General features: G+C 43.7%; 1 protein-coding gene across 1 annotated transcript in view; it reads left to right on the plus strand.

Annotated features, from left to right (window-relative positions):
- Positions 1-25,996, plus strand: part of CNOT1 (CCR4-NOT transcription complex subunit 1) — a 4,219,019-nt gene that overhangs the window by 3,866,210 nt on the left and 326,813 nt on the right. Inside the window, exons 43-44 of the mRNA XM_044079520.1 lie at positions 11,775-11,876; positions 12,862-12,930. Coding sequence (XP_043935455.1) covers positions 11,775-11,876; positions 12,862-12,930 — 171 coding nt within the window. The remainder of the gene's footprint in view (positions 1-11,774; positions 11,877-12,861; positions 12,931-25,996) is intronic.

Here is a 25,996-nt window from a genome sequence, read left to right on the forward strand (position 1 = left end):
ACCTAATTACTTTGATCAGGGGCTCCCATCCCCCTCCTGATAAAAGGCCTAGGCAAGGCACTGACTATGACTCCTCTGACCAGGTTTTTACTACTACTGATTCCTCTTCAGAACAGGGATATTCTGTTCTTCCCTATGAGGATTCTGATGCTGAAGAATCTATCCCTTCAGCCTCTCCTCCTGAGGACTACACTTTTGGGGAAACCCTGCACACCATGAGGGAACTTTTACATTGGGATTATTCAGAATACAAGGAAAGGCTCAGAGACTTTCTTTTATTGCCTCAGCACAGGCCTCTTGCTATCCCCCTGTACTAGATATTGTTGATGTTTTTTCAGAATCCAGTTTGACTCCTGATTCTTTACCCACTGCACCGGTTAAGCCAGATAGGTATTACAGGGTTCCAGATTCTCATAAATTTCTTTATAAAAACCCTGCTGCTGATCCAGAAACTATTTCTCAGGGTCCCAAAGGGGTCAAGGCTTCCACTGCAAAAAACCCTGTTCCCTCTGATAGTGATTCTAGAGCACTGGATAAATGGGGGAAAAAGTTTACACCTCTGCTACTTTAGCTGTAAGGGCTTTAAACTGCCAGTTTCATATGCTTAAATATCAACAATACCTAATGTCTTTGCTAAAACAGAAAATGCTTACAAGCTCTGAATGTCCTGAGAACAAGGAAATGCAGGATTTATTGCATGCAGCTGAACTAGTGGGAAAGCATACTTTGCAATGTGGTTTTGATTCATTAGAGGCATCTTGCAGAGCAGCAGTTACTGGTTCTGTCATTCGAAGGCATACTTGGTTAAAAGAACAGAGTTTACCTGATCATGTTAAAGCAAAATTATTGGATGCTCCATTACAGCATGATACTTTGTTTGGTGTTAAGGCAGAAGAGGTGTTAAAGAAAATGGAGGATAAAGCAAAATCAATGCAGACAGTAAAGGATTTCTTATAGGTTCAGCCACCTAGATTTAGCAGGAACTGGCCTTCTAAAAATTGGTCCTTTCCAGTGTCAGGCCACAAAGAGGTAGATACAGACGCCCAAGAGGCAGATCTCAGCCCCAAGGCTCATACAGACCTACACAATGGGGTGCTTCAGCCGCCAGAGGCGGAGAAGACAAATCACAACCTTATAGGAAACAGTCCCAATGACTTTCCCTGTACAAATGCCAAGCACTTACCTTTTGGCAGCACCCTTAGGGGGAAAACTAGCACTTTTCTCACAAAATTGGCACATGATCATCCAGGACAAATGGGTTCTGAATATTGTTTCTCAGGGTTACAGGTTCCACTTTCACACCCTACCAAGGTCAAAAGGTATGCCAGACCTGCTACAAAATCAATGGCCAGAGGCACAAAAACAAATTTGTGCTCTCATGGACATGAGGGCTATCCAAAAATTACCACAGCAAGAACAGATGCAAGGACTTTACTCAAGACTTTTCTTGGTACCCAGAAAGGACAAAGCCTGGAGACCAATACTGGACCCATCTATTCTAAATACTTTCCTGGATGTTCCAAAATTCAAAATGTTTACACTGCAGCAACTTCTACCCATGCTGGGCAAGAAGGCTTGGCTAGTTACTTTGGACCTCAAAGAGGCATACCTGCATGTCCCAATCAGACAATCTTGGAGAAGATACCTCAGATTCATAGCTGGCTCAATGCATTACCAATTCTCTGCACTGCCCTTTGGCTTATCTACTGCGCCCAGGGTATTCACAAAAAGGAATTCAAATATATCCCTCTTGGACGACTGCCTTATTCAAGCAGAGAGCAAGGACATTCTACTAAAGCATCTGGCATTTGTAAAAAGATTACTAATTTGCCTAGGGGTACACAGTAAACGAAAAGAAATCAAAACTAGTGCCCTCTCAAGAGATAATATTCCTGGGTACAAGCTTAAATACAACTGCCCAGATGGCTTATCTCATGCCAGACAAGCAAAGGCAACTGACTCATTACTTTCAAATGATGGCAACAAAGACCCAGCTACCTGCAAGAAAAATTCTGTAGGCTTTGGGCTTCGTGGCATCCTGCTAATTCCATATGCAAGACTGCATATGAGGAAGCTACAATGGTATCTAAAAAGTGTTTGGACTCAACATTGCCACAGCTGGAAACAATAATAACGCTTATTCCCTGCCTACAACTGGAGTTTCGATGGTGGGCACTGGCCTGTCACCACAACAAGGGACAGCCTTTCACTTTACCCACAGCCAGGCGGACACTAACAACAGATGCATCAGATTATGCCTGGGGGCACACATGGCAGGAAAATGTATTCAGGGCACGTGGCCCGTGGACCAAATGCATCTTCATATCAATCAAAATGAGATGCTAACTGTACAGAATGCCCTGACAGCCTTCAAGGATCTACTACATCCAGGACAACTATTACTAAAGACTTACAATACCACAGTTATGTGGTACATAAACAAGCAAGGGGGCACACATTCCTACCCCCTCTGCAGGCAAGCCATGACTTTGTGGAACACAGCACTGACCTGTCAAGTACATCTGCAGGCACAATTCCTGCCAGGAAAGAAAAATACTCTGGCAGATGAACTAAGCAGAAACCTCATGGACCCTCATGAGTGGAAACTAGATCCACAGGTCTTCAGCATGATAACAAGGAAATGGGGATGCCCATACATAGATCTTTTTGCCTCCCCTCACAATTGCCAACTACAGAGATTCTGCACAAGGACTTATCACTCACAAGCATGGAAAGTGGATGCTCTGTCATTCAGCTGGAAAACCCTAACAGTTTATGCCTTTCCTCCACTGTCTCTCCTTCCCAAGGTACTCCTAAAAGTCAGACAAGAGAAGCCAAAAATGATTCTGATTGCCCCAGACTGGCCATGCCAGCACTGGTACCCAACCCTAAAGAGCTTGTCTTAAGGCCCAGCCTGGAATTTACCTCAAATTCCTCATCTTCTGACTCAACAAAACAATCAGATCCTGCACAGCCAACCCAGAACCTTAAATCTGGCTGCATGGCAAATAATATAGCCACTCGGAACACACCTCTCTCTGTTCTGGATGTCATTTTGGAAGCCAGAAGGCCTAGCACCAGGAAATCTTATGCAGAAAAATAGAAGAGATTCTGTACTTGGAACTAGGCACAAGGACTTGAACCACTTGTTCCAAATATCCCTCAGATTTTACAATACCTAACTGAGATGCTGGACAAAGGCCTATCCTTCTCATCAATTAAGATCCATGCCTCTGCCATTTCAGCTCATTACAATACGGAGCCTCCTATTTTCTCTCACCCACTGCTAAGGCCGTACCTCAGAGGGGCAAAAAACATAAGACCGCCCCGGAGAGCACCGATACCTACATGGGACCTCAACTTTGTCTTGGAAAAACTCACACTGCCTCCTTTTGAGCCAGCCAATACAGCTGATATAAAATTTCTGTCATGGAAAACTGCTCTGCTCCTAGCAATAACTTCAGCAAGAAGTCTTAGAGTTACAGGCATTAATGGCAGTGGAACCTTTTATCATTTTTCATCCGGACATGGGTTTCTCTAAGAACAAACCCAACATTTCTGCCAAAGGTAGTATCCGTTGTGGCTCTTAACCAAACCATTTATTTGCCAACATTTTATCCAAATCCCCAGAATAAAGGGGAGATACTTCTACACTCTTTGGACATACACAGGCAGCTACGCTTCTACTTGGACAAAACAAAAGCTTTCAGAAAAACTGAACAACTGTTTGTAGCATATGCTGCAGAATCACAAGGAAACGCTATCTCAAAGCAGACTACTTCAAAATGGATAGGACACTGTATTCGTTTCTGCTATGCACAGCATGGCAAGTCAGTGCCTAAGAATATTAGGCCACACTCTACCAGGGCAGCATCCACTTCAGCAGCCTTTCTCAGAGGAGTACCAACCAAGGAAGTTTTGGAGGCTGCAACTTGGAGTTCAGTGCACACTTTTACCAAGCATTATCACTTGCCTCTTCACTCTAAATCCAGAGCAGGCTTTGCCACTGCAGTTCTGCAGGGCCTCATAGCCACTCCTAATCCTATTTAGACCCAGCCTCCCTACCTCAGCTTTGGGATTCAACCCAAGTGTAATGACTGCAACAGTGAAACATGATGAACATAGTACAGTTGTGTACCTACCATAAATGTAGATGTTAGAGTGGTATTCATTGTTGCAGTCCAGGTTACCCACCCTCCATCCCCCTTTCTTTGCTGGGACTTATCTATACTTCTCTTACCTATACAACCTATGTGGTGTATTTGCTTGTAGATGAAGGTATTATTTTTATTTTACTTATCTATACTTCTCTTACCTATACAACCTATGTGGTGTATTTGCTTGTAGATTAAGGTATTATTTTTATTTTACTGTATGTTTTTATAAGCAATATGCATTGCCTACCCTCTTGGGGGCACCTGACATCTGGGGCAAGAAAAACTGAAGAAAATGGCGTTGGCTGCATCTTATATACCCCTGGCGCACTGACGTCAGGGAATAGGCGACAGCAACCGACACCGGACCAGGACTTAGGAATTCAGGCCGACTGCGGGTAGCCTGCCAGCAGGATAACCCAAGTGTAATGACTGTAACAGTGAATACACTCGAACATCTACATTTATGGTAGGTACACAACTGTACTTTACAGGGACCCCCCCGCAACGGGGTGAAGTAAAAGGCCAAGGACAGGATTCTTTCAGCAGTAATGGCTGCAGAGGCAAGAAGAAACAACAGTCGGAGCCACCCAGTCAGTAACACCCAAGAAGTCTTCCCTGTCTCCATTCTGGAGGCACTTGGGGGAAGGCTGTCTCTCCAAAGATACGGGTGATGTATCACTGACATCAGATGGGTCATAGATATGTCCAGTGGCTGTCTTCCATCAGGTTGCACTCCACCTCATCAGATGATGCAGGCAGGGCAGTTGGTCTTAAGCCATCTGACAGGACTTCTCTCCTGATCCAGAAAAGTCTCAGGACCTCAGTCCTATTCTTCATTGCTGTGACTTAAATGAGTTTGTGGTAAAAAAAAAAAAAAAAAAAATTCTGTGTGCAGATTGTCTTGCTTATCAAGAAGAGTTTGGCTTTGTTTTTTAAGACATTTACCTGCATGTAAAGATTTCACCCTTTAACCCAAAGTTGAAGACAGCCCCCCCCCCACCACCAAAAAAGGGGGGGGGGTCCAGTTGGTGAATTAAAAAAAAAAAAAGCCCTTACGGCTGTAAAACTGTAACAAAGGGACTTTCTGCTAGCTCTTTGCTACAAGATGTTCATCGTGTTTCATTGTTGCAGTCATTACACTTGGGTTATCCTGCTGGCAGGCTACCCGCAGTCGGCCTGAATTCCAAAGTCCTGGTCCGGCGTCGGTTGCTGTCGCCTCTTCCCTGACGTCAGTGCGCCAGGGGTATACAAGATGCAGCAGACGCCATTTTCTTCAGTCTTTCTTGCCGTGCATTGCCCGAAGCAAAAGCAGTTCGCAAGTGCTGGTCGGCCGACTCCTGAGATTTTATTTTATTTTTTATTTTTTTTTATTTTACATTTGTTGACCGGGCTAGTCTAGCTGGATATATATCCGTTTACAGTAGAGGCCCGGGGAGAAAAGCTCCAGTACAGTTAAAATTACAGTGTTGAATATAAATAAAGTAAAAAAATATGTAACAATACATCAAAGATTTTCTACATAGATTTCTAAGTGGTACAAGAGTGAAAAGGACAGGCATCCGAGGTCCAAAACCGATGACGAAGCCTTCACTAGGCCAGTCGCCAGTTCGCTCGTTCTCAGTGAGGCGCTTTCACAGCCTCTGACACCCGCTACCTCAGAGCCACAGGCCGCCTCCGACTCCCACGTGGAGACAACTAGGCCTCTGGATACTCAAGGTATTGAGCCTTCGGAAACTATTCCCTTAGATGGGTCCGGAGCCGCTGAGCAGGCATTGGCTTCTGAGGGTGTTTTCAGACCTACACAGTTGTATATCAAGCCAACCTCGGCTTCCAAGGCAAAGACTAAAACAGCTTTAAAGACAAAGAAACAAGTACAGCATTCTCCTGGACAGACTTCCATGCCTAAGAAACAAATGCTCAAAATGGCCGAAGACCTAATTACTTTGATCAGGGGTTCCCATCCCCCTCCTGATAAGAGGCCTAGGCAAGACACTGAATATGATTCCTCTGATAAGGTTTCCATTTCTTCTGACTCCTTTTCAGAACAGGGATACTCTCTTCCTCCCTATGAGGACTCGAATGCTGAAGAATCTATCCCTTCAGCCTCTCCTCCTGAGGACTATTCTTTTGGGGAAACCCTGCACACCATGAGGGTGCATTTCCACTGGGAGAGCCAAGATTACTCAGAATCTATGAAAAGGCTCACAGAGATTTTCTTTTACTGCCTCAGCACAGACCTCTTGCTATTCCACCTATATTTGACATTATAGATGATGTATTTTCAGAGTCCGGTCTGTCTCCGACTCTTTACCCCCTGCACCCCTTAAGCCAGACAGGTACTACAGGGTTCCAGATTCACATAAATTTTTATATAAAAATCCTGCTGCTGACCCAGAAATTATATCTCAGGGTCCCAAAGGGGTTAAGGCTTCCACTGCAATAAACCCTGTCCCCTCTGATAGGGATTCTAGAGCTCTGGACAGATGGGGGAAAAAGTCTACACCTCTGCTACCTTGGCTGTAAGGGCTTTAAATTGTCAGTTTCACATGCTTAAATATCAGCAATACTTAATGTCACTGCTAAAACCGAAAATGCTGACAAATTCTGAATGTTCTGAAAACAAGGAAATGCAGGATTTATTGCATGCAGCTGAACAAGTGGGAAAGCATACTTTGCAATGTGGTTTTGATTCACTGGAGGTCTCTTGCAGGGCTGCTGTTACAGGCTCTGTCATTCTGAGGCATGCTTGGTTAAAGGAACAGAATCTTCCTGATCATGTTAAAGCAAAATTATTGGATGCTCCATTACAGCATGATACTTTGCTGTTAAGGCAGAAGAGGTGTTAAAGAAAATGGGGGATAAAGTGAAATCTGTGAAGACAGTAAAGGGTTTTTTTTACAGGTTCAGCCACCCAGATTTAGCAGGAACTGGCCTTCTAAGAATTGGTCCTTCCCAGTGTTAGGCCACAAAGAGGCAGATACAGATGCCCTAGAGGCAGATCTCAACCCCAAGGCTCATACAGGCCTAAACAATGGGGTGCTTCTACCTTCAAAAGCGGAGAAGACAAATCACAGCCATATAGGAAACAGTTCCAATGACTTTCCACTGCCAATGCCAAGCACTTATCTTTTGGCAGCACCCTTAGGGGGAAAGCTAGCACTTTTTTCACAAAATTGGCACATGATCACCCAGGACAAATAGGTCTTGAATATTGTTTCTCAGGGCTACAGGTTCCACTTTCACACCCTTCCAAAGACAAAAGGTATGCCAGACCTGCCACACAATCAGTGGGCAGAGGCACAAAAGCAAATTTAGTCTCTCATGGACATGAGGGCTATTCAGCGAGTACCACAGCAAGAGCAGGGACAAGGATTTTACTCGAGACTCTTCTTGGTACCCAGAAAGGACAAAGCCTGGAGACCAATACTGGACCTGTCTACTCTACTTTTCTGGACATTCCAAAATTCAAAATGTTGACACTGCAGCAACTTCTGCCCATGCTGGGCAAGAAGGCTTGGCTCTTAACTTTGGACCTCAGAGGCATACCTACTTGTCCCAATCAGACAGTCTTGCAGAAGATACCTCTGATTCATAGCTCAATGCACTACCAATTCTCTGCACTGCCCTTTGGCCTATCTACTGCGCCCAGGGTCTTCACAAAATGCCTGGCACCAGTAATTGCATTTTGCAGACAGAGGAATTCAAATATATCCCTACTTGGACGACTGCCTTGTTGAAGCAGAGAGCAAAGACATTCTACTGAAGCATCTGACGTTTGTAAAAAGATTACTAAGTTGCCTAGGATACACAGTAAACGAAAATAAATCAAAACTAGTACCCTCTCAAGAGGTAATATTCCTGGGTGCAAGCTTAAATACAACTGCCCAGGTGGCCTATCTCACGCCAGACAAACAAAGGCAACTGACTTCTTACTTCGAAAAGATGGCATCAAAAACCCAGTTACCTGCAAGAAAAATTCTGCAGGCTTTGGACTTCATGGCATCCTGCATTCTGCTAATTCCATATGCAAGACTGCATATGAGGAAGCTACAATGGTATCTAAAAAGTGTTTGGACTCAGCATTGCCACAGCCTGGAAACATTAATTACCCTCATTCCCTGCCTGCAACAGGAGTTTCGATGGTGGGCAATGGCCTGTCACCACAACAAGGGACAGCCATTCACTTTACCCACAGCCAGGCAGACACTAACAGATGCATCGGATTTTGCCTGGGGGGCCCACATGGCAGGTAAATGTATTCAGGGCACGTGGCCCGCAAGCCAAATGCATCTTCATATCAGACAAAAAGAGATGCTAGCTGTACAGAATGCCCTGACAGTCTTCAAGGACCTACTCCATCCAGGGCAACTGTTGATAAAGACGGACAATACGACAGTCATGTGGTACATAAACAAGCAAGGGGGTACACATTCTTACCCCCTCTGCAGACAAGACATGACTTTGTGGAACACAGCATTGACTTATCAAGTGCATCTGCAAGCACAATTCCTGCCAGGAAAGACAAATACTCTGGCAGACGAACTAAGCAGAAACCTCATGGACCCTCACGAGTGGAAACTAGATCCACAAGTCTTCAGCATGATCACAAGGAAATGGGGATGCCCAGACATAAATCTATTTGCCTCCCCTCACAACTGCCAACTATAGAGATATTCTGCTCAAGGACTTATCTCAAACAAGCATAGAAGGTGGATGCTCTGTCATTCAGTGGGAAAACCCTTACAGTATATGCCTTTCTGCCACTGCCTCTCCTCCCCAAGGTACTCCTAAAGGTCAGACAAGAGAAGCCAAAAATTATATTGATTGCCCCAGACTGGCCACGCCAGCACTGGTACCCAATCCTAAAGAGCTTGTCTCAAGGCCCAGCCTGGACTTTATCTCAGATTCCTCATCTACTGTCCCAACAAAACAATCGGATCCAGCACAGCCAACACAGAACCTTAAATCTGGCTGCATGGCGAATAATATAACCACTCAGAACACACCTCTCTCTAAAGCAGTTATGGATGTTATTTTGGAGGCCAGGAGGCCCAGCACCAGAAAATCTTATGCAGGAAAAATGGAAGAGATTCTGTGCTTGGAACCAGGCACAAGGAATTGACCCGCTTGTTCCAAATATACCTCAGATTTTACAATACCTAACTGAGATGCTGAACAAAGACCTATCCTTCTCATCAATTAAGATCCATGCCTCTGCCATTTCAGCTCATTATAATATGGAACCACCTACTTTTTCACATCCACTACTAAGGCAGTACCTCAGAGGGGCCAAAAACATAAGACCTCCAAGGAGAGCACCGATACCTACATGGGACCTCAGTTTTGTTTTGGAAAAGCTCACACTGCCTTTTGAGCCAGGCAGTACAGCTGAGATAAAATTCTTATCATGGAAAACAGCTCTGCTCCTAGCAATAACTTCAGCAAGAAAGAGTCTCAGAGTTACAGGCATTAATGGCTGTGGGACCTTTTATCATTTTCCATCCGGACAGGGTTTCTCTAAGGACGAACCCAACATTTATGCCTAAGGTAGTCTCCAGTTTGGCTCTTAATCAAACCATTCATTTGCCTACTTTTTATCCAAATCCACAGAATAAAGGGGAGAGACTTCTGCATTCTTTGGATATACACAGACAGCTATGCTTCTATTTGGACAAAACTAAAGCTTTCAGAAAGACTGAGCAACTTTTAGTGGCATATGCTGCAGGATCACAAGGAAAGGCCATCTCAAAGCAGACTATTTCAAAATGGATAGGACACTGCATTCGTTTCTGCTGTTCACAACATGGCAAATCAGTGCCTAAGGGCATTAGGCCACATTTGACCAGGGCAGCAGCCTTCCTCGGAGGAGTACCAACCAAGGATATTTTGGAGGCTGCAACTTGGACTTCATGCACACTTTTACAAAGCACTACCACTTACCTCTTTACTCTAAATCCAGAGCAGGCTTTGCCACTGCAGTTCTGCAGGGCCTCATAGCCACTCCTAATTCTGTTTAGACCCAGCCGCCCAACCTCAGCTTTGGGATTCAACCCAAGTGTAATGACTGCAACAGTGAAACATGATGAACATAGTACATTTGTGTACCTATCATAAATGTAGATGTTCGAGTGTATTCACTGTTGCAGTCCAGGTTACCCACCCACCATCCCCCTTTCTTTGCTGGGACTTATCTGTACTTCTCTATTCTATACAACCTATGTGGTGTATTTGCTTGTAGATGACGGTAATGTTTGTTAGTGCATGCTTTTTTATAAGCTATGTTTTTAGCCTACCCTTTTGGGGGCACCTGACATCTGGGGCAAGAAAAGCTGAAGAAAATGGCGTCGGCTGTATCTTGTATACCCCTGGCGCACTGACGTCAGGGAAGAGGCGACGGCAACCGACGCTGGACCAGGACTTTGGAATTCAGTGAATACACTCGAACATATACATTTATGGTAGGTGCACAACTGTACTTTACTGATGCTTAACCATCCATTGGGCAGCAGCAGTATCAGCCCCAGCTGCTTAAATGATTCTGTAGTACTGCAGTCACTCCAGATTTGTAACTCTTTTGAAGGGTGCTTATCTTCCCATACTGTCTCTGCCCAGTGTGCAACAGCCTCCTTTGCTTCACCATAGCTATGCTACTGCACTGTCTTGAAAGAACTTAATCTTGTCATACCAGCCAGTTGGCTGTGGGAGTTTCCAGCTGTTTTGCTATCTTTCCAGACTAAGCAGGTATACCCTTTGAGCCTTTATTACTAAGCTGCTGCCAACTGTTCTGTCTAGATCCTTTTTCTTTCCATTTGGAAATGGGAGTTCATAACACATACAACATGCATGTTAATGATTCTCCTGTTTGCATACGTACTGTTATGTCCTGTTCTATTTCGTCTGCTTAGGTCTGGAGGGTTTTGCACTTTCCTTACAGATCATTCTCAGGTGGCATACCATTTACAGTACCTTTTTGTAATCCGTTTGTGTACAGTTTGCCAGCACAGTGGTCACATTCTTCCAGGAACATGTTCATCTCTAGTGCATGTTTCAAGAATGGTGTACATCCATTTTCCTATCTTAACCACTTAGTTCTGTCTGCATTTCCTCAGTAGGCAATTTAACTTTGGCTTCCACTGCAGGAGTTGATTATTTTTTTGTAAAGTCTTGCCTTCAGGAAATTCCACCCTGAATTTCATCTTCCTCCTATGTCTGCCCATTTGGATTGTTTTCTGATCCTCCTCTGACATAAGTAACATCTGGAAGTACTCTGCAGTGTCACTTAACGTGGACAAGGACCCATCTGCAGGGTGTTTCCTCCTTCCACTGCAGTTTCATGGGACACTGTATTTGCTTGTTGATAAATTTAGTTAACAGTCTCTCTATTCAAGTTGAAATTGCGAAACTGGGATCTTGGAGGTGTGCAGGTATACCTTAGCTGTAATGCAAGGATGTGTTGTGCAGGTAACGGGAAAATGTACTTCTGAGCACTAAGAATCTAAGAACTAGATAAGAGAAAACAAGATTTCATTGCAATTTGACTGCTGTAAATAGTGCTTTTGATGAGTACCTGTTAATGGTGAGTTTTAATAATTTTTGTTTTTTTGCTTTACTCCCAAGGGCTGGCCCATGTATGCCCAATTGTTGATAGATCTCTTCAAATATTTGGCTCCTTTCCTGAGGAATGTAGAACTCAGCAAACCTATGCAAATTCTTTACAAGGTGAGTGATAGTCACTATTGTATATTTAATATAACTTTAACATAATTGACCTTTTTGCTAATCTGCCAAGTAAGGGGTCCAGATTGATGAAAGATCTAAAAAGGTGTTTTTACTGAAATGAGTAGATGTCTGTTATTGCATGCAGAACTGTATGAAATACAACAAGTATGCAGAGTTAAAAATGGGACAAATGTAATTTAAAAATAATCCAGGACTTACCTGATCAACTTTCATGCCTGATAACCTACTTCACTTTCTGCAGCATCACTGTTAAGTTTAACAGGTTGAACTGTTACAGTGCTGCAGTTGCAGTTCAATAATGTGTGTGTCTGTCTGTCTGTCTCTCCAAAGTGCCAGCTAGACTTGTCAAATTTAGCTTAGTTAACATCAGCATGAATGCACAACTTTTAAGTTTAGTTTTGCTTCAAAATCAGCTTTTGAGTAATTATTCTTCATTTACCATCCTTTGTGAATTATGTATAGTAAAGACTACCTTATGTTGGCAGTATACCTTTAAGTAGTAGTTTTCATAGTTTAGTGTAAGTTTCCTTACTTTAGAAGGCTGCTTTCCAAGGACTACAAAGTGATAGATCCAATTGTATGGGCATTAGAGAGAATGTGTATCGTTGGTCCTCTGAGCAGTATAAAAGGAAATTTAGCTTTCTTTTAATAGTCATTCATTGATGTCTGCTCTATTTTCAGTTCATTTCAGGACATCATGATGTCTAAATCTTTGTAGTATGGTGGTCCCATTGACTGGGCTTTAATTTCTTAATTATCTGTTGCAAGCACTATTTATTTTTATTTTGCTTTTGTTTACCAGGTTTGTCCAACTGGGTTTAGTCAAAAAATTTAAATAAAAAAAAACTTTTCAGCATTGGCCAGGGGAGAAAAGCTCCAACATATTACAAACATTTTTAATTAGGCATTCAAGTAATATATATGAGCACTGTTGTTTGTTACATTTGTACCTTAATTTTCACAGGGTATTATTGATTATCTTTCTACAACAGTTCTGTATACCACGGTGTATATTGCTAGTAGTCGCTTGCAGGTATTTTGGTTACCCTTTTCCTCCAACAGGGTAACCTAATCTTTGTCTGAGCATCTACCTAAATGATTGATTACTGTCACAGTGACACTCCCAGAAGCTAGAACAGTTAAACGGAGGGATACTTAACAGTAGATATTCAAAGTGTGGTTACTGTAAGGGCAAAGCTTGTTGTTTTATTAACTTAATAAGGTGCCTAATGATAGTTGTTATTGCTTTTTCTTTCCACCAGAGCATTAGTATTACTGTTATATTTCTTTCTTAATTTGCAGCATTGTCTTACTTTTGCCCAAATACTTGCTATAGATGGGCAACCCTTGCTATGTTCACATTTTTTTCCTTGTTACCTTATACACAGTACTGTACAATAGTGGTGGTTAGCAGAGGAATTGGCCTGCCTCAGATACCCATCCCTGTATGATTGCATGCTCAGTACTGAAGAGTGTGAAGAACATAGAATGCGCAAGGGAGCCTCACATCACATATCTAATCACCCTAGTAGAATTAAGCTAATTGTATTACCTTTCTTACACAGTAGATAAACCTCTGGAAAATGCATCTTGGAAGTACAGTCATAGGAGTTAAAAACAAGCAAGTCAAGAGATCATTTATGCCTTGCCAGTACCCATCCATAAGATGTGCCTTATGCTTCCAGAAGGGAAAAACATGACAGGCCCTAGAAGAATTTCTGATTGTCCACAGTCATCTAACATCCAGCTTACACTCGCTGGAAAATTTGTTCAGCCATAGACCTGCATTTATGGTATGTAGGTCAAATAATTATATGCCAAAAAGGAGGGTTTCCAGCATGGGTATTCTACTAGGTATTTGTTCTCTGTAGAAAAAATATATTGTTTTATTGTTTTTTATTAGCAATACTAATAATAAATGCAAATGACATAAAGTAGCCAATCAACAAAAACTATATTTAGAATGGTGTCTATAAATCAATATAAATTTCCTTTGTCATTTTTAACATTAATTAAAATTAAGTTTATTTAGTAACTCCTTAAATTTTAATCAAGTATTATAATGTGAAGTTCTTTTATTAGTTCTCATTTTGATAGTAACCAACTCATATTGACAAACTAAACATTGTCTGCAATATTCTTGAAGTCCTTCAATGTAGGAGTAGTGTCACTGATTCATTTCATATTGATGACCTTTCTTGCAATGGCTAGAATTCTCCAAAGTAATTAATGTTTAATTCGAGCAACATTTGCAGGAAATGGAGTATTAAATAAAACAGAAGTTTTAAAGTAAATTTGTCATTAAAAGCGAGTTTCAGCAGAAAATGTATACTTTTTCAAAAGTTTTTTTTATTTTACAGTTATAAAACATATGTTCCCTGTCTGCCTTTAATTGAGATTTACATCTCCAACATCTCCTCTCTCATTTTTACATTAATTTTTTGAATTTTCTGTTCAAAAACTTCCATGTAAATCAATATCAGTGTAAAGAAAGAGCAGTTTGTTTTGATAATTTATCTTCTTCACTTGGACTGTGTTTATTAACTAAAATAATTAAAAATAATTAAAATAATCCCAATTTTTTGATAAACTTGTGTGTGTATGTATGTATGTATGTGTATATATATATATATATATATATATATATATATATATATATATATATATATACCAACGCTCCTTTGCCTATGCAATAGAGAATATTATGAAAAATATAAAATTACATAAAGGTGAGGTGTTATTGAAACAAACTAGTAACCAAAACCACCTTTGGAGAGACGAAAGCACTTAAATCCATCTTTTAAACTTCCTTTCAGCATTATTATAGATTTTGAATATTATGAAAAAACATGCTTTATATTCAGGATTTTTGTAAACAATTTTTTTAATTAAATTTAATAAACTGTTGATATAAGAGTTTATTTGCCTGATTTTACTTTCAGTAAAGTAATCCTTTAATAATCATTGAAAATTATTAGTTAATATTTAGCTATGATGTATTGAAATTGTCCCCTTTGTTCTTAGCCGAGTACTTTTCTGTATTTCTTTCAATCTGGCAAAATAAATAGGATTCAGCCATAATGTTGTTTTTATGACAGAAGCTAATATATACATTTTCAAGTCTAGCAGTCTTTCACCGCCTTTTGTCCCTTTATGATGATCTTGTGCTAATGCGTATTGCTGATATGACTGGCAGTTGGCCAGTAGATGCTCTCTTGAGATTTTCTTTCATGTGACAGCAGTGTTAGCTACTTAGATGCTAGGAGTGTAAAGTCATGATCTCTGTTAAATCACTGTTAAATGTTGATTTGGCTTGCTTTTTCTACATATTTTATTTAAATGTTTGAGTAGGAGTTTTCCAAAGTATTTCATATCATATGTCAGTTCAAAATTTTTACAGGAAATTGTGTAGTATGTTTTTATACATTTGTCAGCTATATCAGTGGAATAATTTATGGAAAAATGTCATTTTTGTCTTTTGACTGCATCTGGTTTTCTTGCTTCTGCTTTAACTGTTGGTATCGAATGATCCCGTGTGAACACAACATCACCATTTTCAACAATGCTTTTGTAGTTCATTTAACAGTGCTTCTCTGCTGTGTCTGTATTGTAGTATTTACACAATCCCTAATGCATCAGTCTGCATAAGTTCATAGACTAATGGGGCCTTTTTAAGTCTAGTCATGCAACCCAAATCTAAAATGTTCTGGAACCCTTGATAAGTGTAAGCAAGGGCTTGGGAATTTAAACATTTACAAACATGGGCCTAGGAGATGAACCATTTACCGGCTACCTGTGCCTGTTAAAGACATAGGTGTCAAACCAGGGATGACTCCCCAAACAAAAGTCCATTGCATTTGAATTGGGTTAGGGAAGAAATCTTCCCCGCATGTATGGGAAGTCAGTTCCAGAGACGGGGTAGTCCTTAGGGGACATACCTCTCTCTCTCTATCAGGTGCTGTTTATATCACAGGCACGGTTTAAGTCATTAGAATAAGTAAGTTTGGTACTATTTGTTTTGCGAATATGTAGGAGGTCCATCTGGATGATGTCCAACAATTTTCTTTATGGCAGACATAAATTTCCCCTCAACAGCCTATAGGAGACTGTGTACAGGGATAGGACCTTGAGGGGGCTTTGCATAGGATATGTTACTTACACCCGGTATTCCTTTAGTGAGGGACCTCTGTGGACGTTCCAGTTGCTGGATGTGCCTGGTTAGGTACATACCAATGACGCATTGTTCTCAATGGTAGGTCTGATGAATGCTGAATATAGTAGAACAGTGACCTCCTTGAACTTGCATGCCATACCTTTATTAGTTTCACAACAATTTCCCCACAACTGTAGCCGACACATGATGGTCAAAGGCTAGATTACTGTATACGTGTGCCCCCAGTTCCTGACTACTGGATTAGCTCTTAAGGGTGTGCTGTCAATATGGTAGTTAGCAGGGGTGGCTGACTTCCCGAAAGGTATTATTATGCATTTCATAACATTTAGTTTTAGTCCATGGCTCTGACCCAAGTTGTCTGTATCAGCCCTTCATGAAGAACTTTAGTGTCAAGTGGGGGATTTTGTGGCTGCTAGTAATTACTTGTCATCTGTTAATGTGGACAACCACAGGCCCTTTACATTGATCTTGACTTTAGAGAAGATGCCAAAAAGGAGCTCTACCAGACCTGATCCCTGCAGGACTCCACTTGTGACAGGCCTCTCTGTAGAGGTGGACTTCCCATTCTAACTTCCTGTCTGTGAGCCAGCTCGGTATTCAGCGGGTGACAAGGGTTTATACCTAACTACTTGAGTTTGTCAGCAGTGCCAGAGTGGGGTATTATATACTTTGGCCAAATGAGGGTAGGCAGTGTGAACAGTTTTGCCGTCATCCATTGCTTTGGTGACTTTCTCAGAAGTCCACCAGGTTGACTAGGCTTGACCTGCCCATGATGAAACCAAACTTGGGTCTAGTGTCTGGAGGTTTCTTGTGTAATTATTGATGTTAAGTTGTCTATCTCGCCTTCATTCTTGCTGGATGGGGTTCGGAGCCGATCCTCGGCTCCGACTCGGCCTTCTACTAAAGCTCGAGAGCTATTTACCGGCTCAAGGCTTCCCCATATCCCACAATGCTAGGCGACAAATACCCAGATCTCGTTTGCTGCTTCATCTACGAGGTTGCGATTTTACTGGCTCCAGGTCGTATAAATCTTTTCTTGTATTTTTACTGCCAATATTCTCTTATTTTTTGATAATCTTCCCTCTTAGTTTAATTATATTGTGTACCCCTTGAGATCCCACTTAGAAACTCGTTTTTTTTTTGTTGTTTCAGAGTTTCTTCCCCCCCCCCACCCCCCGCCCTTTAGGGTAGTGTTAGGCCTTATTAACTATTTTTACTTAGTCTTATAGTTTGTTCTTGTATTATATATATATATATATGTATATGTATATATATATATATATATATATATATATGTTAGTAATAGTTGTGTGGTTATAGTTATTATTATTACTGTTAGTTTTACCTAGTGCGTGTGTGTGCCTTGTTTTAAGCACTAGTTCCGTTTCCCTTTGGTATCCCTTTTTTAATATGTCTAAGATACCGAAGTCTCAGGTTTCAAGAAGTGTGACTCGTGCTGTCAGAAGATGTCTCTGACAGACGGTCACACTTCTTGTGTTAGTTGCTTGAGCCCCCTACACCTGCAGGACTCTTGTTCGGTCTGCCACGCCTTCAGTCCGAGAGTCCTACAGGAGCATAGGAATAAGCTCATTTTGAGGGGCTTACTTAAGCCAGAAGGATCCCCGGCTAAGCCTCGGTCGGGAAAATCCTTAAAGCCCACCAAAGCGTCGGCTCCCTGTTTGGAGCCGTCGCCGAGCGGAGCTCCTGCCTCCTCGTCTGTTCCGGCTGGAACCAACACTTCGAGACCTCAGTCGGCTCCAACCTTCGTGTCGGAGCCTTCTCTGAGCCGTAAACATTCGAGGTCCCTCTCTTTAGAGTCCGTTCGTTCGGTTCCAAGGTCTCCATTGCTTCAATCTGAGTGGAGCCATAGGTCTCACTCCTGTCGGTCCTCCAGGCTGTCCGATCATGACTTGGAGAGGGTGGTCAGTAGGCTCCTAAAGTTGCAAGCACTGGCCAAAATGTTGACCACCCTTCTCAACAGACTGTGGCTATCCCTGTGTCTTCAATAGTTCCTCCTCCGACTCTTCCACTGTGTTTGGAGCCGGAGCTCGTTGGGGCTCGAATCGTCGGAACGTCGGAGCCGATACCACACCTTTCGTCTCCCTCGTTGGCTCCAGTCTCTTCATTGGTTCTGTCCTTGGAGGGATCTGGGCGCCAAGACTCCCTCGTCTGCTCCGAGAGGGCGAGAGGCATCGGACCCTTGTCCGACCTTGTTCTCCCTCTCGGGGCCTCGGCGCAGGTGAGCTCGGCCCCGACATTGGCCTCGGAGTGCCGGGAGGGGTTCACATCTCTTCAGAGTGGGGACCCTCTTCTCTGCCTGATAGGGGCGCCTTCGAGGTCATGAGGAGCATGCTGACTCCTGTGTCTGCTCCTCGATTGGCCCCTTCGGCTCCTCCCCCCATGGTGCGAATCGGTCTCTGTCCACCCTCCTGACCCAAAGTGTGGAGAACAGACGCTCTAGGTCACCCCATTGGGTGTATCTTCCTCTTCCGAGGCCTCCCCTGGTCATTCAGAGGAGCCCCCTTGGAAGAGAAAATGCAAGAGGAAACATGTTGACTCCCCTGAGTCAGTCACATCTGACACCGACTTGGAGGATTCGGAAGGGTCCCCAAAGTCCCCCTCTGAGGATGTCTCCTTTTCAGACATCCTTGAGATCCTTAGGCAGAGGGGGAACTGGACTGCCCTTAACCTTTCCGAGGACGAGTCGGTGTACCTGGACGCGTTTGTTTCTCGCCCTTCCACCTCCTGGGTGTCTCCGCCTTTCGACCCGCTCATGGAATTGGTGGCTCGGAAGGCGTGGACAGCCCCAGACACAGTGGAACCAACTCCCCGCAGGACCACTAAATTCATTACAGCCCCATCTGACCGTTTCTGACAAAGGGTGTCCCTGTTGATGCCATGGTGGTGACAGCAGCCACTAAGAAGGAGTTGGCTGACCCTTCGGTGCCTGTCCATCCACCTAATAAAGAATCTAGGACAATGAACAGGTACGGGAAGCGGATTTTTTTTCAGCGACCTTTTCCATGCGGTCGCTGAATTATCTGTGCCATTTCACCCGCTTTCAAAGGGATCTTCTCAAGGAACTGGGTGATGTCCTTCAGGATCCATCAGCTGCGGGGTCTAACTCCCAGCTGGCGACCCTTAACTCTATAGTCAGCTCCTCTATGCGGCTCATTTCTTATGCAGACGATGGGGTGAGTAGGGCTGCAGGTACAGGCATGGCTTTGAGAAGACATGCCTGGACGTGGTTATGTAACTTTGCTGACACCTTTAAGGCGTCCTTCACCAATACCCCCTTCGATGGTTCGGCTTTGTTTGGACCACAGGTGAAGGATACCCTTACCAGGTGTGAGCAGGAAGGCAAGACTCTCTCTGCCGTGGGAGTCCGTTTTTCTACTCCCTCTAGACCATACCCTAAAGGTCAGAAGAGTGGAAAAATGTGGTTTCGAAAACCCCAGGGAGTCGTGCCTGACACACGTGGTGAGTTTCCCTCCAGGGGCAGAGGAGGGAACAATAATATACGCCGCAAAATCAGGGAAGCCAGAGAATCTTTCTCTGACAAACCCTTTCAGCACCCCTGAGGGGCTGCCCGACTTTCCACCTTCGGAGGCAGTTGGGGGAAGATTGTCACTGTACCCAGAAGCCTGGCAGCTCCTCACACAAGACAAATGGGTACGGTCTGTCATATCCGAGGGTTACAAAATCCACTTTGCCCACACCCCTGTACAAATAGGTCCCTTCCAGATGTTCCATCCGGTCTAAGGGAACAAGCAGTACTAGAAATTTCAAAACTGCTAGAAAAAAAAGCCATCCAGCCAGTCCCAGCAGACCAGCAAGGATCCAGGATTTACTCCAAGTTCTTTTTGGTACCAAAAAAAACAGGGGATTGGAGACCCATTTTGGATCTCAGCAGGTTAAACGAATCTGTTCAAAGAACGAAGTTCCAGATGGTCACGCTTCAGTCCATTCTACCCTTTTTGGGTCAGGACAATTGGATGTGCTCCATAGACCTTCAGGATGCGTACTACCATATCAAAATGTACAGACGCTCCAGTAGGTTTCTCCACTTCCAGCTGGGAGCCAGTCACTATCAATTCAGAGCCCTGCCCTTTGGTCTCACCACACTCCCCAGGGTGTTCACCAAATGCATGGCAGTGGTTACGGCTCACATGAGACGGCGAGGATTCCAGGTGTTTCCATATCTAGACGACTGGCTCCTAACTGCTTCCATCAGGCATCAGCTACTCTGCGCCAGGGATTATACCATCCAAACTTGCTCCAAGCTAGGTATCTCTATAAACTTCGAAAAGTCTGCATTGTCGCCTTGTCAATCTATAACTTTTATAGGCGCACTATTAAATACAAAAGAGCTGTCAGCAAAACTTCCCTTAGAAAGAGTATCAAACATTCGCCGACATGTTCAAACCTTACTACGTTGCAAGAGAATTCAGGCCAGATTTGTACTGAAAACCTTGGGTCTCATGGCAGCAGCAATCACATTACTTCCCCTGGCTCATTTTCACATGCGGATTCTTCAATGGATGCTTTTTACCCAATGGTCTTTTCAACAGCTTCCGATGTCTCACAACATAATAATCACCCAATCATGCAAAGACCACCTTTCTTGGTGGATGGTCTCCTCTCAAGTACTTCAAGGCAGACCGTTTGTTCTAACTCCTCCTGTTACCACGGTGACAACGGATGCCTCCCTGATTGGGTGGGGGGGCATTTTCTGGGCAGGACTGTCCAGGGCACTTGGCAACCTCTAGAGTACCACCTGCACATAAACGTCTTGGAGATGAGAGCAGTACTTTTAGCGTTACAAGCTCTTCAGGACTCTCTACCTACTTGGGACTATTGCAATTCAGACGGACAATATGTCTGTAGTGTGGTACATCAACAAACAGGGAGGAACCAGGTCCTATCCCTTATGTCGAGAAGCACTCAGACTCTGGCAGTGGGCGATCTCCTCTCAACGGTTTCTGATAGCAACGCACATCCCCGGGAAGTACAACGTCATAGCGGACAGGTTAAGCAGACCCATTCTCATGCCTCACGAGTGGTCTCTCAATCAGTTAGTAGCGGACAAAATTTTCCGCAGATGGGGTCAACCTCGCTGCGACCTTTTCGCAATCCCGCTCAACAGCAAGTGCGATGACTTCTTCACTCTCTTTCCCCTCCCCGGCCACTCCCCCAGAGACGCTGTAGTTCACGATTGGCCCCGGGGTCTTCTGTATGCATTCCCTCCCTTGCCCTTAATTCCAAAACTGATTCAGAAAGCGACCGCATTGGGATCCAGGATGATCCTCATTGCCCCTTACTGGCCTCGACAAATTTGGTTCCCATTCCTGCATCGTCACCTGCTGGAGCCGCCCTGGAATCTGGACCCAGTGCCAGACCTCTTGATCCATCAGTCGGGCGGGCTGCACCAATCTCTTCAGTCTCTCAACCTCACAGCTTGGTTGCTCCACTTCCAACCTTAGCCAGGCTTCCTCATATTTCTCAGCCAGTGCGTGAAATCATCCTTTCTTTGCACAAATCTACTACCAGAAAGACTTATGCTAGTAAGTGGAAACATTTCTCTTTCTGGGCAGAGGCTAGAAATATAGACCCCTTTACAGCCCCTGTCCATAACGTTCTAGATTTTTTGGCAGAACTTTTTCGAGCATGTTCCTCATCTGCCACCATTAGAGTCCAGTTGGCTGCTATAGCTAATTTCCACGCTGGCCTGTCAGAGACCCGCATCATGTCCCACAAACTTTGTAAAGCTTTTCTTAAAGGGACGATTTTACTTAGGCCCCCGGTTAAAGATTCCCCCGCCTCCGTGGGATTTGAACCTGATATTAACTTCATTGATTCTCCCTCCTTTTGAACCTGCGGTTTCCTGTTCCTTAAAATTACTCTCCTGGAAGACTCTCTTCGTAGTTGCCATCACCTCAGCTAGAAGAGTGTCAGAACTTCAAGCCCTCTGTATTCGTCCTCCTTACCTTGTTTTTCACAAAGATAGAGTTTCACTCGGGACTAATCCTTCCTTTTTACCCAAAATACCTTCAGAGACAAATCTGAATCAGGTTATTGACCTTTCCTGTCTTCTTTTCCTAACTATTAGAACAGAGCTGAACAAAAGTTGCACTATTTTGGACGTTCACAGGCAATTATGTTTTTATTTGGATAGGACTAAACAAACAAGAAAATCGGACCAACTCTTCCTGTCCTATGCTGAGGGCAGGGCCTGCCAGTTTCTAAAGTAATCTTATCCAGGTGGTTGGCCTCTATTATTACTTTGATTTACCAACTGAGACATAAAGAACTCCCTACAAAACCAAAAGCTCATTCCACCAGAGCATTAGCTACGTCGGTAGCTTTTCAGGCAAGGCTTCCAGTGGAATCTCTTTGTGCTGCAGCCACATGGGCCACTCCTCATACTTTCATTTCACATTACAAGTTGGATATGGCCTCCAGGAGTCGAGCTGATTTTGGTTCCACTGTGCTCAAGAGTCTGTTCCAGTGAACCACCCAGGGCTAAGGTGCTAGGGACACTGTCCCATCCAGCAAGAATGAAGGCGAGATAGACAACTTAACATTAAGAAGTTATGTACCTACCATAACGTTCCATGTTAGTTGTCTTCTTCTCGCCTTCTTTCTTGCTTCCCACCCTCCATCCCCCTAGCCTGGACAGACCGAGAAGAATCCCCTTTGAAGCCTTCTTCCACTGGTTGATTCTTTTCTAGGTTACGTCCTCCTCTGTTTTTAGCACTGTAGGTAAACCTTGTAGTGGGGACAGGTGTCTCCATGGTGTTAACTCTACCAAACGAGATCTGGGTATCTGTCGCCTAGCATTGTGGGATATGGGAAAGCCTCGATCCGGTAAATAGCTCTCAAGCTTTAGTAGAAGGCTGAGTTGGAGCCGAGGATCGGCTCCGAACCCATCCAGCAAGAAAGAAGGCGAGAAGAAGACAACTAACATGGAACGTTATGGTAGGTACATAACTTCTTAATCATTTCCATACTAATTCTTACTATGGTTTTGCATATGACACTGATGTGACTTATGGATGTTCATCATGTTTCACTGTTGCAGTCATTACACTTGGGTTATCCTGCTGGCAGGCTACCCGCAGTCGGCCTGAATTCCAAAGTCCTGATCCGCCGTCGGTTGCTGTTGCCTCTTCCCTGACGTCAGTGTGCCAGGGATGTATAAGATGCAGCTGACGCCATTTTCTCCAGTCTTTCTTGCCGCACGGTGCCCGAAGCAAAAGCAGTTCGCAAGTGCCGGTCGGCCGACTCCTGAGATTTTCGAAATTGAATTTCAGATCCGAAGTCTTCAATAAAGCTAAGTACCCCGTTGGGGAAACTTCTTGTTGCTCCAGACCGATGTCAGTAAAAGTTAACAGTTGTATTTCTTGTGGGAAGCAAATACCTCATAAGGATTTTCATTCTTACTGTTTTCCTTGCCTAGGCCCTGACCGCGACTTTGCTAGTTGTCGGTTTTGTGCTAGATTTAACCAACGCACTATTAAGCGTTGGTACGATTTTGCTTTCCATTACTTTGGCCGAAGGTTTAACTATATAATGCCGTCGGAACAGCCGACGACCGGAGTTCATTAAAAGCACAAGGAAAAATAAAAGGACAGGCATTCGAGGTCAAAAACCGACAACGAAACCTCTTCTAGGCCAGTTCCCGGTTCTCATTGAGGCGCTTTCGCAGCCCCTGACACCCGCTACCTCAGAGCCACAGGCCGCCTCCAACTCCCACGTGGAGACAACTAGGCCTCTGGAAACTCAAGGTGTTGGGCCTACGGAAACTACTCCCTCAGATGGGTCCGGAGACGCTGAGCAGGCATCTGCTTCTCAGGGTGTTTTCAGACCTACACAGCTTTCTGTGAAGACCACTTCAGCAACCAAGACAAAGTCTAAAACACATTTAAAGACAAAGAAACAAGTACAGCATTCTCCTGGGCAGTCATCCATGCCTAAGAAACAGATGCTTAAAATTGCCGAGGACCTAATTACTTTGATCAGGGGTTCATATCCCCCTACTGATAAAAGACCTAGGCAAGACACTGACTATGATTCCTCTGATCAGGTTTCTATTTCATCTGATTCTTCAGAACAGGGATATTCTCTTCCTCCCTATGAGGACTCTGATGCTGAAGAATCTATCCCTTCAGCCTCTCCCCCTGAGGACTATTCTTTTGGGGAGACCCTGCACACCATGAGGGCGCATTTCCACTGGGAGAGCCAAGATTATTCAGAATCCAAGAAAAGGCTCATAGACTTTCTTTTATTGCCTCAACACAGACTACTTTGCTATTCCTCCTGTACTAGACATTGTAGATGTATTTTCTGAGTCCAGTATGTCTACTGATTCTTTACCCCCTGCACCAGTTAAGCCAGATAGGTACTACAGGGTTCCAGATTCACATAAATTTCTTTATAAAAACCCTGCTGCTGACCCAGAAACTATATCTCGGGGTCCCAAAGGGGTCAAGGCTTCCACTGCAAAAAACCCTGTTCCCTCTGATAGGGATTCTAGAGCAATGGACAGATGGGGGAAAAAGGTTTACACCTCTGCTACTTTAGCTGTAAGGGCTTTAAACTGCCAGTTTCACATGCTTAAATATCAGTAATACCTAATGTCTTTGCTAAAACAGAAAATGCTGACAAACTCTGAATGTCCTGAAAACAAGGAAATGCAGGATTTATTGCATGCAGCTGAACAAGTGGAAAAGCATACTTTGCAATGTGGTTTTGATTCACTAGAGGCTTCTTGCAGGGCCGCAGTTACAGGCTCTGTCATTCAAAGACATGCTTGGTTAAAGGAACAGAGTCTGCCTGATCATGTTAAAGCAAAATTATTGGATGCTCCATTACAGCATGGTACTTTGTTTGGTGTTAAGGCAGAAGAGGCGTTAAAGAAAATGGAGGATAAAGCGAAATCTATGCAGACAGTAAAGGATTTCTTACAGGTTCAGCCACCCAGATTTAGCAGGAACTGGCCTTCTAAGAATTGGTCCTTTCCAGTGTCAGACAGGCCACAAAGAGGCAGATACAGACACCCTAGAGGCAAATCTCAGCCCCAAGGCTCATACAGGCCTAAATAATTGGGTGCTTCTGCCTCCAAAAGTGGAGAAGACAAATCACAACCAAAAAGTACCACAACAAGAGCAGTGGCAAGGATTTTACTCAAGACTTTTTCTTGGTGCCCAGAAAGGACAAAGCTTGGAGACCAATATTGGACCTGTCTATTCTAAATACTTTTCTGGACGTTCCAAAATTCAAAATGTTGACACTGCAACAACTTCTGCCCATGCTGGGCAAGAAGGCTTGGCTCATAACTTTGGACCTCAAAGAGGCATACCTGCATGTCCCAATCAGACAGTCTTGCAGAAGATACCTCAGATTCATAGCTGGCTCAAAGCACTACCAATTCTCTGCACTGCCATTTTGCTTATCTACTGCACCTAGGGTCTTCACAAAATGCCCGGCACCAGTAATTGCATTTTGCAGACAGAGGAATTCAGATATATCCCTACTTGGACGACTGCCTTATTCAAGCAGAGAGCAAGGACATTCTACTAAAGCATCTGGCGTTTGTAAAAAGATTACTAATTTGCCTAGGGTACACAGTAAACGAAAAGAAATCAAAACTAGTGCCCTCTCAAGAGATAATATTCCTGGGTGCAAGCTTAAATACAACTGCCCAGATGGCTTATCTCACGCCAGACAAACAAAGGCAACTGACTCATTACTTCCAAATGATGGCAACAAAAACCCATTTATCTGCAAGAAAAATTCTGCAGGCTTTGGACTTCATGGCATCCTGCATTCTGCTAATTCCATATGCAAGACTGCATATGAGGAAGCTACAATGGTATCTAAAAAGTGTTTGGACTCGACATTGCCACAGCCTGGAAACAATAAT

This window comes from Protopterus annectens, chromosome 8.part0, assembly GCF_019279795.1.
Source record: "Protopterus annectens isolate FY-2018-M chromosome 8.part0, PAN1.0, whole genome shotgun sequence".
NCBI lineage: Eukaryota > Metazoa > Chordata > Ceratodontiformes > Protopteridae > Protopterus > Protopterus annectens.